This window comes from Erithacus rubecula (assembly GCF_903797595.1).
Source record: "Erithacus rubecula genome assembly, chromosome: 13".
Classification (NCBI taxonomy): domain Eukaryota; kingdom Metazoa; phylum Chordata; class Aves; order Passeriformes; family Muscicapidae; genus Erithacus; species Erithacus rubecula.
In genome coordinates this window covers 2,092,859-2,108,250 of record NC_136665.1, presented here as the reverse complement: position 1 = coordinate 2,108,250, position 15,392 = coordinate 2,092,859, and the positions used below count along the sequence as shown (strand labels likewise).

The following is a 15,392-nucleotide window of genomic DNA, read 5'->3' as shown; positions in this document are numbered from 1 at the left end:
TCTTCGTCCTCCTGCTGGATAGTTTGCTAAGTGTGAACAATTGCAAGTGCATTTCTGGAAGTGATGGATATTTGGGAGGGTAAGAGGAAGTTAGTTCAGCACCATTTGTTTAATTAAGAGTACATTAGGTCATGTCTTGTGTAGGATAGGATACATAAAATTGATTTTGTTTCTCATCATATACCACAGCAAGGTACATGCATAAAATAACAACAAAAGGTATTCATTGCCAAATGTTTACTTTAATTAAACCTTTTTTAATGATACACAGTACTTTGTATCACTTTGCTAAAATTCACAACAAAAGCAGGTTTCATGTTTAAAAATACTTTTCATAATAAATTCATAAATAGATGAAGGTAAAGTATAAAAAATTACCGTAGTATGCAAGCTTGCTCCCTTGTCTCCTCATATTCCAAATCATTTAGTCAGTATTGTGATAAGAAACTTTGAAAGCAAAATAGTTACTGATGATTAGAAATGTACAGCCTGCATCTCTCGAAGAAACCTTGAAAAGCAACAGATTTGTCCTAGAAAATGCAGAACCATTTTAACACTGTTATCACCCAAACCCCTCAAATAATTTTGGAATGCAGTGAATGAATTCAATATGAATTAGAGATTTTCTTCCTTCCCCCCAGGAGGTGTGTGTGAGCCAGACTGGCTGGGATGCTCCCTGCTCTGGAGCTGTGGGGTTTTTACCTGTCAGATCTCAGCAAGTGAGGCACAGAAGAGGGAAAAGCTGGCTGACAGCACAGAGCACATCTGCCCATCAGAAATCTGAAACAGGAATCTTTAAACACAGTCACAAAGAACTGAATTCACCTTCTGCTCAGGACATGCCTGATCTATTCTCTGGCTGGCAGGACAGGGTCTGGTGTCCCCCACTGGCTTCCCCTGTTCTGGGAATGGTTTTTGTGTCTCCCACCATTCCAGCATAACTCTGGGGAATCCCTGACACTGCACCACCAAACCCCATCAGCAAAGTTATTCTCCTCATCAATATTATCACTCTCTCAAGAAAGCATTGATTTTGTGAAGTATCAAACAACTTTTTACACTTTATCTATTTTAATAACATTTATAAAGGGAAAAGTCTTACTTATGCACAGCATTGAAATAGGAAATGAACATGAAAAATGCAGAATAATCAGGATGCTCTGCCTTTCACATTAATGATTTTTTTTCTCTGATAATTATTTCCCTTTAGTGCAAAAACCACTTCCACACAAGTTTTGTGCTTTACCTGCAATGGTACTGAGATGCTTTTGAAGACATTGAGAGGCATCTGTCTGCAGCTTTCATTTCTGTGTAAATTCAGCTCTTGGCTCACTTCTAAAAATGTCTTCAAGTTTTCAAGACAAGTTTGCATGTTGTGTCCAAAGGACAATCCTCCAAACCCTTTTTTTCACATATGATAGTCTAGGCACCCAAAAGGAGCAAGAGCTCCAATTTTGGTGAAGTTCTTGGAAATCTATCAGCATTAGCTAATAGGAAAGCTATTAGTGGTTTTAGCTGGGCTTAATTTAGATTTTTCCCCTTGAAAAGCCATTTTTTTCAAGGACAGTGAGAGGAAGAAAATCATCAGGACTTTTCCTCTGTTCTAATGTATTCTCATTTTTCTCAAGTTTTGTTTTGCAATGCAAACGTTAGCAGGTTTCTGGGCCAACATTGATTTGGTTTTATATTTACATAATTATAAATATTTGTACAAGTTCCACCTGTGATGATGGACTGGATGAGAAGCTGGAGATAAAATTAGCTAAAAATCAATACAAAGGGTAACAAAGGCTCCTGAGAACCACATTCTGCTGATTATTTCATTTCAGTATTTGCCTCTGTATTCCACTCCCAAGTGCTACAAGGCAGAAATCAATGTCCCCTCCTGTGCTTTCGTAGTATTTTTGCACACTTTGGTACTGCCAAAAAGAAATGATAAATACTAATGCAAATACATGATCAGCCAAGGGGATCTGCTTAAAAGCAATTACTGCACCACAGTCTTGTTAATGTTCAACTGGCAGTAAACAGATTTCTTGGCAAGTGTTTATGCTGTGAACTCTGAACAAGCACTCCTGCATTATTCACTTGATGTACATCACTGCCCATTTGTACCCTGAGAGCTGAAACTCAGGTTTTTACTCATAAATCACAGATTTATTGCTCCTCACTCTCTTCACCCAGGCATCCTTTTGGTTTCAATAGGATTAACGGAGTTAAACCAACAATCTTTTTAATGCCTTAATTCTATACCTGAGTTCCAGGTTTGATTAAGTCTTCAGCAGGGCAGTAAAAAAAGGAAGGGTTTGGTAAGCAAAATAAACTTTAACTACTGACAGCCCAAGCACCACCAGCTGCTAACCTAAAAAATAAACCAAATCTTCAGGTTTCTTTTGAAAAAAATAATTAAAGATAAACCAGGTCTTCTTCTATTTCTTTTGTTCAGTTAGGAGGGCATGCAAACTTGTACTCCACTTGTTACAATACAGAAGAGCCAAGAGCTAAAACTGATTTAAAGCCATGGTTTTAGTTTTCTGCAGGAAACTGAAAACTATTTGGAATTGGTGCCTTCATTTAAAGTACAGCAAACAAATCACTGCTGCTGTATTGCACATTTTCTGACTGAACAGACTGACCTGCAGACAGAGCCTCACCCTTCAAGCCTAGTTTAAGAGAAATCCAGGCAAATTGTAATTAAAAGTGTAGTGCCTGGTCTAATTCTACTTATTCACTAAACAAACTTCAAAACAAAGAAAATGAATCAATAATTCCTCCATTCTTCATCTACTATAAAAACACAGTCATTCACTGGCTGCACTGGAAGCAGGATTTATATTCATTTTGCTTCTTGTTCCAGTTTGAAGATGAGTTACTAAGTAAACTATGGGTTTCAGTCTGAGAAGCAGCAATACTGTTGTTAAATGCATGTGGATTTTTGTCAGTAGTAAATCATTTGGCACTAATCCTGCAGGTAGTGGGGGCCGAGCTCATCTGTTCAAGCAGAACTGCAGGACCATGACCCACACATAAAAACTGCAATGGCAGAAAGTCAAATGTTTGCAAATATTCTGTACCTTAAGGATCTCACCAGGAGGAAAAGCAGTCACCAGCACTGAGCTGTAGCTTGGACTGTTCTCAGAGTTTCTCCTGAGAGCAGAATATAAGGAATAAATACACTAATAACTCTAAGGTTTGGAAAAAATCCCATTTTCATTCCCATTCCCAGTTTCAAATCCCCAAATGTCTAGCTGGACATTTATTGCCTACTATCTTTGGAAGTAGGAATATCCTGGAAAACTATCCAAAAACACTACCAAGAACTGCAGCTCAGCCTGCCCTTCTGTAGAAAATATCACAATTGTGAAAATTATACTAGTTGAAAAATTTAAGGCTTTTTCATTCTCACAACTACAAAATTTTAAAACTAACCCCTTGGATAGAAACAAACAGGCTACAAAGCACACATGACTCCTCAGTTATCTACCTCACAGCTTAAAAAACCAGAAAGAGCAGAGAATAGAATAATATTTGCTACAGGAAGATGAATAGTATTAAAATTGGTATCCATTAGCCCGTTCCTAAATCTTCCTAATTTTCATGACACTGGATATGTTGGATGACTAAACTGGTGCAGGCCTAGTAGCAAAAGAATTCAAGTCCTTTTTGTTCTGGATTTTTCCAAGTCAAGTGACTTCAAGTGAAAGCTTTTTGAAAAGCAAGCTCCTTCAAATTATCAGATGGCAGAAATCACTTGCCATCCCTGAACATCTTTGCTTTATCTGGAGAGTTTAAAATATTGCTGCTCCTGCTCCCTTTGCAAATCCACTTTTGTAAGGTGCCTGAGAGTGTAAATGCAGAGGAATCCATCAGGACCTCCTCTACATCTACAAGATACTCTACAGAGCTGCACCTGAAAGAACTGGAACATGAATTCTTTTGTACTTTATGTAGACTTTTGATCCACTGTGAAAGATTTTTCCTGCTGAGTGTTTTCAAGAAATGAAAAGCAACTGGTAACTTGTGACAGGGAGAGAGGAACATTTGGGTACAAAGCTGGGAGCCACTGGTTTCTCACAACCAAGAAGTTGCAATCATCCAGTTCTCAGCAATTCTGAGGTCTTCTTTCCCATTATATGCCCATGTGGTATTTAAACAGATGGTTTAAAAAACAAAACCAATAAAAAAAAAAATCAAATCCACTTATGCACTCTGGTAACATGAGATCAAATGTCTGACCAGAATGAACCCTGTATTTGACCATTAGGCACATGGCAAGAGATCTTGAGATCTTGGCTACAGTCAGTTCAAGGTTTCTCCAGTTCCTCTTCCCAGTGGTGCAGGTCTTGAGTTGTGGAATGAAATGATGGAGACCTGAAGGCAAAATCTCAGTGATGCTTCCACTGGGAAAAAGGAGCTATCACTGTGCAAACAGCAGGCAAATGAAATGTATCTTCCCTCTCCTCAAGGCTGCTCTGAATCACCACTCTGGTCCAACCCTGCTTGTGATAGTGCTCAGGCTGGTTCTGCTTTCTGTTAAAAGACTAACCTCAAATGATAACAAAACCTGAGAGAAGCTTCCCCACCTGGGCCTGCTCCAACAACAACTAGCACTTCACATGCCCTAGGCCAGGTCACTGCTATTTGGTCCTGTAATCAAAATCTTGGCTATTATGGCCCTTGAAACACCATTATCAAAGACACTGACACTTCCTGGTTACTGTGGAGTGCTGAGGATTTGAAGAGACACTGTCAAGATTGCCTATTCCAAAATAGTCCTTTGCCACCAGCCCCATGTTAATGCTCAGACCTTTGGGTTTGCATCAGTCTCTTCCCCAAACAAATGTCTTCCCACCCCAAAATACCATGTTCAAAGTAATTTCCTCCATTTTTGTAACTCGTATGAAGGTTACAGAAAATAAAAAGGTGGGGACAAATGTTGAGTAAGTTTTTCAGGGGGTTTGACTTTTAGGACCACCTCTCCAAAGTCCCTTTTTAAAAATAAGACACCAAAGCAAACAGGATTGTGTCTAACTTCTACAAAATTGCTGGTTTCACAGGAGGAGGAGGAGAATATGGCTACCATGCTACTCAGCATTAGGGTGAAGCACCATCTAAATTCCAGTAAAGTTAGGGATATCAGCTAGCTCTTATCAGCAACCACAGCCCCAGCTTTCCCCAATGCCTTTGCTGTCCAGCTTGATGCTGTCAGTGCTCTTCTCACTGAACATGGGCCCTCCATGCCTCATCATCAGCTCTGTGGCCATCTTCACAAAAGCCTCCTCCACGTTGCTGGAGTCCTTTGCAGAGGTCTCTATGGCACAGATGATGTTGTCATAGCGTTCAGCCAGGCTCTGAGCTTCTGCCAGCTGAACCTCTCTAAGGTCACTTAGGTCAGACTTGTTTCCTGCAAGGAAAGGAAACAACAGAGAGATTCTTAATGGCTGTTTGTGTCACAGGAAGTGTTTGGCAGGAGGTTCTGGGCTGCCCAAGGAAGCTGAACGATTTCCATTCTGTAGATTTTCAAAATGTGACTGAAAAGGCCCTGACCAACCTGAGTCTGGCCTTGCTCTGAGCAGGAGCTTGGACTGGTTCATCTCCCCAGCCCTTTGCAGCCTGTATTTCTGTATTACCCATGAAGAACAGAATAAGGAACTGAGGAATGCCTGTAGACGCTAACAGAAGAGAACAGGCTAGAAACTGAAGTTGAAACCATTCTGTGAAAACAGCAGCTGTCTGCTGATTCCTAGGGAAATCTAAAATGGTACTGCTGCTGTATTAGCAGCTCTACAGGCCCCAAGAGCCACAGCTCTTGAGTCCAAAACATCTGGGGGAGAGGAGAGGGAGAGGGAGAGGGAGAGGGAGAGGGAGAGGGAGAGGGAGAGGGAGAGGGAGAGGGAGAGGGAGAGGGAGAGGGAGAGGGAGAGGGAGAGGGAGAGGGAGAGGGAGAGGGAGAGGGAGAGGGAGGGAAAGGACTCCACAGCAGCTGTGCCTCAGAATTCCTGGGCATCCCAGTTGTCCATTAAATGAGATGCAAAGAACTCAAAGTTGTCTACTTCTCAGCAGAAGTCAATCAAAGTAAAACATCTCTGCTTTGGTGAATCAGCTCTTTTGGTGACATTTCCAGTCAGGCCTGTTACACCCTCCTTAACTTCAACCAAAAGCACAAGCTGTGGCACAGGAAGGCAGCAGTGGCATGTCCAACTCACCAATGAGTAACTGCACGATGTTGGAGCCAGCATACTTCCTGACATCCTCGATCCAGCGAGGGATGGACAGGAAGGAGCCCCTCTTGCTGATGTCATAGGCCAGGATGGCCCCGTTGGCGCTGCGGTAATAACTCTGCGTGATGGTCCTGAACCTCTCCTGGCCTGCCGTATCCCAGATCTGCAGCTGGGGACAGCACAGGGACATCAGGGACATGGCACGGGGATGCCAGGGACACACAGCACACAGGGACATCAGGGACAAGGCACGGGGATGCCAGGGACACACAGCACACAGGAACACCAGGGACACACAGTGACACAGCACACAGTGACATCAGTGTCACAGACAGGTGAGAGACAGGACACAGTGACACCAGTGACACACAGCACACAGTGATACAGCAGCTGCTCTCCCCAGCCAAGGGTGATGCCTGGAGAGGCTGCCTGGAGCAGAGGCTGGGCAGAGTTAAAGGAATAGAGCAGGGATTTATTAAAAACCCTTCCAGGGATGCACCTTGGGCAGTGCAAGAGCCTGGCTGTGGTTACACCCAAGATGGACCCTGGGTCATGAGTTTTCTCTCTTTTAAAAGTTTTGTTCCATTTCCATCTTGGGGTTCATTGTCCAATTCCAGCTCCAGGTTCTGCAGTCCCACCCTCCCAGACTCTCTCCTCAATTCTGCTGGTTGCACTTTTTGGGGCTGAAGTTGCAGCGTGTCCTTGGTTCTGGGGCTGGAAAAGGATTGTTGTGTCTGACTGAGCTAGGAGGAGAACTTGTAACACTTTATATGAAGGTCAGAGTTATACACTAAGGCAGTACAGAGTGTGGAAAATATAAAAGATAAAACTTTATTTCCCCTCTTAAGTCATCAAGAGAGAGGACTTGATCCAAGAACCTTGATCCAAATCTCCTGTATATCCAATGCATTCCAGCTCTGTGTTTATCTAGCCTTTTGTTAATGAGCTAAGGATGAGAATATATGCTTGAGAACCCTCTTATAAACAGATATAAAATAATTACATATACACATAATCTATGCTGAGAACTTGGCTGCTCACAGTTTGTGCCTGCATCATCTGGGACCCTGGTTTCCTGCCAGTGAGCTCCTTCTGTGGCAGATTTTGGAATTCTCTCCCAGCCCTACCCCTTTGTCACCCTCTGCAGCAGAACAAGGTGCCAGCCTGCAGCCAACACTCACCTGGGGTATCACTGGAACTACAGGTGGGTTTTGGCTACCACACTGCCTGTGGCTCTGCCAGTTCTGCCACGGGGCAGGAACAAAGGCAGCAGGATGTGGTCACATAACCTGAGAGCACCGATGCTGCTTTAGAAGGAAACAGGAGACAATAAAAAGAATATAGATAGAAGAGTGTATAATGAAATGCCAGCAATCCTGGGTCTCAATAAAGCCAGTCAAGGATCTGGTCAGCCCAATCACCTGTCCTTTTCTGGCTGGTAAAACAGACACTACATCTGGGCAGGAAGAAGAAATGCTTGCTTTATACCCCTTTGCCTAAATCCAGCAGCATGAGAATTATGAGTTTGGTATTAGAGTTTGAGTTCCCAATATGAGATGTTCCACAGGAGGAAACCAAATAATTCAGAGTGGACACCTGCTCCTAGGGAATTTCTTTGTAAATCCTGTTGTTTTATAGGTTGTCTAATGTCCTGGAACATGATGGTTTATATTCCAGGATCTTTTAATCCACAGTAACTGTGGATGTTCTCATCCTCTGTATCAATCTCTAATTCTTTCTGAATCTTCTAAAGCTCTTGGCATCAATATACAGCCACATTGAAACTAAAGCATTTCCTTTTATAAATTTATATTCAGTTGCACTTTCACTTCTCTGACCCCAAATGGTAATGGAGAAACCACTGCTCATCTTTTTCTGCCATTCCTTATATTCTGCATCTCCACTGAAACAGGACATAAGCAAATACTACTGGGATTTTTAATCCTCCTATGGCATGGACCTTTTATTTATGGTTTCCCCTGCTTCTGAACCTCCTTATTTTAAAGTGTTGTTGACAACACAATGTGCCAGTGCTATTTTATACCAAATACTATGGAATAAAAAAGAGTGCTGCTAAAATCTCATTTCCTGAGCTAAGCAAGCATTCCCAGCTGATGTATGTACAGCTTAAAAGGAATCAAGCCAAGGAAAAAGGACTTCTCAGTTCTGCTAAGAGTGTTCTCAGAGCAAGGGAACAATGGACTGTAATGCACTCAGAAAGCCACAAAGAAATAACTATTAATGAAACAGATAATGGCTCAGAGCAGTCAACAGCAATCACCAGGGACAAGGAAACTGGGGCCAGGTTTATGGGGAATCTCTGCACTCAAGTCTCCCACCAGACCTTTGTGTTTGTAAATCTCCATACTTTATTAGGTCAAGTGCTAGAAAAGGCTAATGATGATTACTCAACTCTTGGGAAGGGCCTGAGGGATGCATACAGACAAATTAGAAACATGTGAATTTAAAATAAAATTGTTTTCATATACACTTTTCATGTGGTGTAAATAAAAGTGCAGAGTGACAGAGCTAAGAACATCTCCCTGCCTGGTTTGGAAGCTTGAAAACCTTGTCACATCATTTCTAATTTGAATAATGTCTTTATCATTAAGGGTACACACTATAGACACAGTAAGGGAGTATTATGAACCAGATGACTTAATGTAAAGCAAGTTGTATTTCTAAAGGAAAAATACAGCTAGTTTGCTTGACAGCATTTTTAGAAAATTCTAAGATAAATATTTCCATGTAACATTAATCATTCTGATACATGGTTAAAATACAATTAAAGCAATTACAAAAATACCAGTTCTGATCCTAAGTAAACACTACTTTCTCCAGCATGTCTACAGAGACAAATTTCAGAGAATTCTATGGAAAAAGAACCATGACAACTATACAGAAATACCAATCACAACTACAACTTTTACTATTCATGAGCTGGTTAAAGTTTCATAAAGTATTTCTGTTTAACTATATTTACAAGCATGTACCTCTTGACAAAAAAATAATAACTGAAAACTATGGTAAAAAAAACATAGCCTTAGTATTTCTCATTCCAAAGTCCCTCAATTTAAGTTGAACACCAAAAGAACTGTACCAGCCACAGGTTACTAAAAAAGACATGCTCCTGTATTCTTTTGTATTCTACAAGTGTATGACATATGTTGTAAATGACACAAAGTTCTTAATTATTTATTTCCTTAAGTGCTTCAGATTGATGGTAGGCACATCTGTCACTCAGTAAGCTTTTAAAGCAGCTCCTGATTTTGTAATTACTCTGGCAACTCCTTCGGTGTAAGAAAGGAAGAGAGAAGTTGGGATTGCTGGAGAATTGTGCTGAATTCATTTGAAACTACTGATCAAAAACACCTCTGTAATCAGAGATTGGTGGCAGGCCTTCAGGGGGACCACTGCTAGGAACAAAAGAGAACAGGGTAAAGAACAGGGAATAAACACTCAAAGTTCAGAAGGAATATGGCAGAATAAAGGAGCCACCTTCCTCGTGCTAACTGCTTCACTACTGAATACTCATTTACTCACAAAAGTTGATTATTTTGATCTGCTCTTAGCTTGGAACTTTTTGGACAGCCATGCTCTTCATGGTGGAAAGTAAAGGACAGCGAGAGTCACCAGGAAAAATCTGAAACAGGGAGTGTTTCAACTGGATGTAAGGAGGAAAACAGAAAATGGTAAAATTCATGGAGGTTCTCTGGAAGATCATTCTGGGATGTCTGCTCAGGCTTACAAGAAAGCAGATTTTGAACCACAGAAACAGACAAAGTGTTGAAGATGATGAGTGACAGTCTGGCCAAAGAGCACAGTAAATGATCATTATTAAATGGGCCAATGTGGCTGCTTCTTGCTCAAAGGTTAATGCTTAACAGATGGCCCCAAGACACATTAAATAATTTCTCCCTCCCTTACTTACTACATAATTTATTAAGTACTTTCCAGATTCTTCTAAAGTATCGCAGGAGTTCAGGTGTACTTTTGCTTGTGGAGCAGCATAAATAATGACTAAGTGCATCCTCCAGCTGATACCTTCCTTTACAAAAATGGAAATGTCACTTTTGCAGGAATATTTCATAAAATTTCCCAGCAGTGAAATAGTGGACCTAAAGACTGTGCTAAATGAATCTTAACCAACTGTGTCTGAATCCTGTCATCTCAAATGGCAGACAATAATATACATTCCTGTAGGCTGGCAAATCACACCACTTGCTCCTAAAAACATTTATTGAAGTTGCCTTGCAACTTAATCCACTCAGTTTTTGCCAAAAGCAACATCTCTGTGGCAGTGTATTTCAATTTAAAGTGATACTCAGAGACAGAACCGTCAGGATCAAGTGCTCCATTCAAACGTTTCCCTCCAGGATTTTCAGAGAATGAGGAATCCCTCTTTTTTGGGAATGCAGTATTCCCAAAGGTTATGAGTGTCAAAGGAGTTGACAAACAGCAACATTTTCCTTTGGATATCAAAGAAAATTGCTGCCAGTAGCTCTGCTTTTATCTGTGTAGCAAAGTTATTAAATGCCCAGTCAGAAGACAAGAGAGTTAACAAGTCACAACTCTGTACTGGTGGCAGTTTGGGCAGGTCATGACACAAAATACATTTTGGGCCATTGTGAAAGAATACAGCTCACAGCCATGAGGCCTGAATCAAAGCCAATAATCTTGATAACATATGGGCTGAAAAAGCTTGCAAATGAAGAAGTGCAATGGTACATAAGGGAGTATTTGTTGTAAAAGGAATGTGTTTTCAACTGTTCTCTGCAGCTACTTTCTGAAAGTTATATTGAGAGAGAAAAACTGGCATAGAGGAAAAAACAGTTTATGTAAAACACTATGAAATGACAGCATAAAGTAGACATTAAAGACAATTAATCAGCTCACAGGAGGTAATTCATCAAAATAAAAATACTTTTGTTATTACTAACCATGATTTATGGACTTGGACTTAGGAATGTCCTTGCCTTCCATTATGTAAAATCTTGGTTCCAGCATTTTATAAATATCTTTTCTTACAGTGACATAACAGTTATAAAACATTCTAGGTCTGTTTGCCAGATTTTCTTCTATTGCTCAAAGAACAAGTAATTATTTTATCAACAGGACTTTAATCACTATGCATTAAGTGATTATCACCACTATTAAACACTTTTGAGCTATTAACAAGACCAACTTTTGGGCACTAGTCTGTACTCTAGGATTTAGCCAGCTAGGAAGGATGTCTTTTAGAGAAAGCAATATGCCACAATTTCAAACAGCATGTACTGGAACATTTTTAAAATGAAGACAGCCTGCAGACATTTCATAGAGCTGATCTCCTTGCATATGAAGTTTAGGCAGCTTCAGCAGCAGAGGATGGAACACCACGTGGGACACTTGAAAGAACACAGCTTCAAGGTGCAAGGAAAGCCTCAAGTCTCATGAACAATTTTTAAAAAGTTATTTGCAGCACCTTAACGTTCAGTATTCAAACAAGCATATTTTCCCTTATTAAAAAAAACAAAAAACCAAAAAAACAACAACAAAAACCACACATCAAAAGAAAGTGAGACCTAAAATCCTTGGGCTCCAAATCTTTCAAAATTATGTAACTGTGATGTGAACATTTGAAGTTTGAAACAGAAAGGGGCACATTAAACCTTAAATTGTTTGTTTCAATCTCAAAATAAATGTTGTTGGGTTGCAATACTACCCTTAGCCAGACTGAAAATGAAGCTTAGGCCACTGAGGAGGTGGAGCAAGTTTTTGTAGATGCTTTGTTTTGAGGGAACTTCTAAATATGAGTCTTTAAAACATTTTAAAACCAGGAATTGTCTCATCCCTGCACCATTTGCTAAACAGAAAACAATACTGTCTTGAGTAGCATAATTAAATTTAAACTTCACACTCACCCCACACCTTAACAGACCAAACAATAAAAAATCCCATCCAAGCAAATGTTTTCATATTCAGGCTGTGTCCCTGACTCAAAGCTGACAAAACTATCTGTAAGGTAAATCAGCAAGAGTGTTGGATTAATTCCCCTAAAGTAATACTGAAAATCCTTCAATATGTGCATTCCTCATTTCTTTTCTAAGTGGAAGCACAGACCAACCCAAAGAAAAAGAAAGCTTCAAGACCTTGGACTTTCTGACTTGTTTTTTGTAAAACACTCAGAAATGACACACAGGTTTAGCTGCAGACAGGCAGGAACGTTCAGGTGTAAGTGGTGACAATCTGCAAAAGCACACCTGGGAGGTGTGGCTGATTTCCTGGGGCACTCCTGCAGCCCCTGGCACCAGGAACAGACACGTTTGTCCTTTCTATGTGCCTGGCATTTAAATGGAGGCAGATTCCAACCTTAAAGCAGAACCCCACTCCTCACTTGCCAGGAAGTGTGGAAGAGGCACTGACAGCTCAAACAGAAAATCTGAGTTTGCTTTTCAGCTCCTCAGCCCCAGCCAGACATGAAAGGTGTGATACCAACAAGCAAACAAACACTGCAGCTGGCTGTGGAACTGATAATCACTTTTTCCTTTAAAAAAAAAAAGTGAGCCTTCATCTCTTTTGTTTCCTGCAACATTCTCACCTTCATATTCCACTCACCGAAGTTGATTTATAAGAACAAAATGACAGAGGACTTTGACACCTACTTTAGTAAACACAGGGCAAAACTTGACGGCATCACTGTATCTGTGTGCCACCAAAAAGCTTTACAATTCCCCCAGCTTTTTTCCAGACTGAATGAAATGATTTCTAGTCTAACTAGGGGTAAGGATAGTTGTGAGACCCCAAGGATAGTTGTGTGACCCCATTCCGGAGGGGCTGGTGAAAGGATTGATCCCAGTTTAAAGCATCTACTACAAACCAGAGATGCTTTAAACATTTTCTCCCCGCTCGCAGTGCTGTGCTCAGAGGGTGAGGGCGGCTGTGGGAATCTGTGCCACCGAGAATCTGAGCACAGATCCTGCATGTCCTGGGCTCCTTCTAACCTTACCAACCAGCTGATTCCCTCCAGCATAAAAAAAAAAGAGAGCAGATGTCAAATTTAGAATTGATTGGCCCTATAAAGAAGAACCGTAAAAACGGCACTTCCTGCGACACGCTGTAAACAGTGCCTGAAGACACTAACACGCCTAATTTAAGAACCTTCTCTCAATCGGCCAGTCGCACATCCCTTTCTGGAAACACCACAGCGCAGCTGAGCTTTCCTGGGCCCTGTAAACAGCCCGGGGCCCGAAGCAGAGCGGGCACGGCAGGCTGAGCACCGGGGCCCCGGGCGGACCCGGCCCGCTCGGCCCGCTCACCTTCACCCGCTTGCCCTGGATCTCCAGGCTCTTCATGGTGAAGTCCACGCCGATGGTGCTGCCCTGGCGCTCGGAGAAGGCCCCGGTCTTGAAGCGCTGCACCAGGCAGGTCTTGCCCACGCTGGCGTCCCCGATCAGCACCAGCTTGAAGAGGAAGTCGTAGCTCTCCTCAGGGTCGGGGCCGGCGCCCAGCGCGGCCGCTCCGGGCATGGCGGGGCCGCAGCGCCGAGGGCAGCCGAATCCAATCGGCTCGGCTCGGCTCCGCTCGGGTCGCGCTCGGGTCGCGCTCGGCTCGGCTCGGCGCCCGCCGCCGGCCGCCCCGGGACCGCCCCGCTCCCGGAGCACTCCGCTCCGCCCGGCACGGCGCCGGGACCGCCCCTGCCGGACAGCGCACGGGGACCACGCCGGGACCGCCCCTGCCGGGACCGCCCCTGCCGGGACCGCCCCTACCGGGACCGCCCCTACCGGGACCATTCCGACCCGCCCGGCCTTCCCTGGCACCACCTGTGCCCGGGCTGTGACGGCTCCGAGCAGGGGTCGGTCACTGCCCCGGGATCGGTCATTGGGCAGGGATCGGTCACTGGATGTGGATCGGTTACTGAGTGTGGATCGGTCACTGCCCCACGATCGGTCACTGGGTGTGGATCGGTCACTGGGTGTGGATTGGTCACTGGGCATGGATCGGTCACTGAGTGGGGATTGGTCACTGCCCCACGATCGGTCACTGGGTGTGGATCGGTCACTGAGCAGGGATTGGTCAGTGGGTGTGGATCGGTCACTGGGTGTGGATCAGTCACTGCCCCAGGATCGGTCACTGAGCAGGGATCCGTCACTATTCTGGGATCGGTCACTGGGTGTGGATCAGTCACTGCCCCAGGATCGGTCACTGAGCAGGGATCCGTCACTATTCTGGGATCGGTCTCTGGGTGTGGATCGGTCACTGCCCCAGGATCGGTCACTGGGTGTGGATCAGTCACTGCCCCAGGATCGGTCACTGAGCAGCCTCACCCCCTCCTGGCGGGCTGTCAGGTTTTTCTGTCGAGTTTTGCTGGTTGTGTGTATTTGTTCCTTTTTCAGAGTGTACAGGTGCCGCTGCGGCTCAGCCTGCGGCACTGCATTCGGCTCTCCTCGCTTTGGCTCCCGGCCCTGGGCTGGGTGTGGGCTGTTCGCACTGGCCAGGGCTCAGGGCTGTGGTTTTTCACCCTTGCCGGGTCTGCCCTGGGCACACGGATGCGTGTGACCCTTGTGTGTCGAGGTAAATATGTCTCAGGAGTCTGGAATTATTGAACTGCTCTCTGGGTTATCTACAAAGTGCTCTTTAACAGGTACTCTCCTTTAGCTTACGTGGAAAATCAAGATGCTCATAAAAACAAGTTTTACTCATTAAATACATTGATAGAGCACTTTTCATCATTTTGTTGTTTGTACCAAAGTTCAGCTACATTCCATCCTCATCGTTTCAGGTTATGAAATTGTGAAATGAATCTTTTTTATGGCAAATAGTGAGAATTAAATTGTTCTGTAGGTAGTTGTTCAGGAAGAGAGCAGCCTGATTATCTCTGAGCCAGCTTGGCTTGAATTGCCTCTGCAGTCCATCTATTTTTGGGTGACTCCATGATTATTCCTTTTCAGGTCTGGATATATATTTTTGGTGATCCATGGTTACCTTCCAGCCAAGAGCAGAAGTTTGAGTCCTGAGCCAGACTGGACCCAAGATTTTCTTTCCTGCCACTCTGAATTAAGCAGGAGACTGCATCCTTGGGTATTGATCAGCCAGGACAGAAAAGGTGTCAAAGTGATAATAAAACATCTCTGTGTGTATGCTTTCATGCTAATTATATTTTCAGGGCTGAGAAAAACACTTGGGTTAGTT

At 43.2% G+C, this 15,392-nt stretch overlaps 1 protein-coding gene across 1 annotated transcript; it reads right to left on the bottom strand.

Annotated features, from left to right (window-relative positions):
• Window positions 1-222: 222 nt before the first annotated feature.
• RAB43 (RAB43, member RAS oncogene family) lies at window positions 223-13,846 on the bottom strand. Its single transcript, XM_079316805.1, has 3 exons — window positions 13,520-13,846; window positions 6,207-6,390; window positions 223-5,404 (listed from the first exon to the last, which is right to left on the bottom strand). Exons 1-3 carry the CDS (start codon window positions 13,727-13,729, stop codon window positions 5,151-5,153), a joined length of 648 nt encoding a protein of 215 aa, XP_079172931.1. The 5' UTR covers window positions 13,730-13,846; the 3' UTR covers window positions 223-5,150.
• Between the last annotated feature and the right edge of the window lie 1,546 nt (window positions 13,847-15,392).

What these genes read in the sequence shown, in the direction of transcription:
- RAB43 (XM_079316805.1), bottom strand. Translation starts at nt 13,729, where the DNA reads ATGCCCGGAGCGGCCGCGCTGGGCGCCGGCCCCGACCCTGAGGAGAGC. An exon ending in TCCAGGGCAAGCGGGTGAAG is followed by an intron (nt 6,391 to 13,519) that starts GTGAGCGGGCCG and finishes TGCTGTCCCCAG; the next exon opens with CTGCAGATCTGGGATACGGC. An exon ending in CATCGTGCAGTTACTCATTG is followed by an intron (nt 5,405 to 6,206) that starts GTGAGTTGGACA and finishes CTTTCCTTGCAG; the next exon opens with GAAACAAGTCTGACCTAAGT.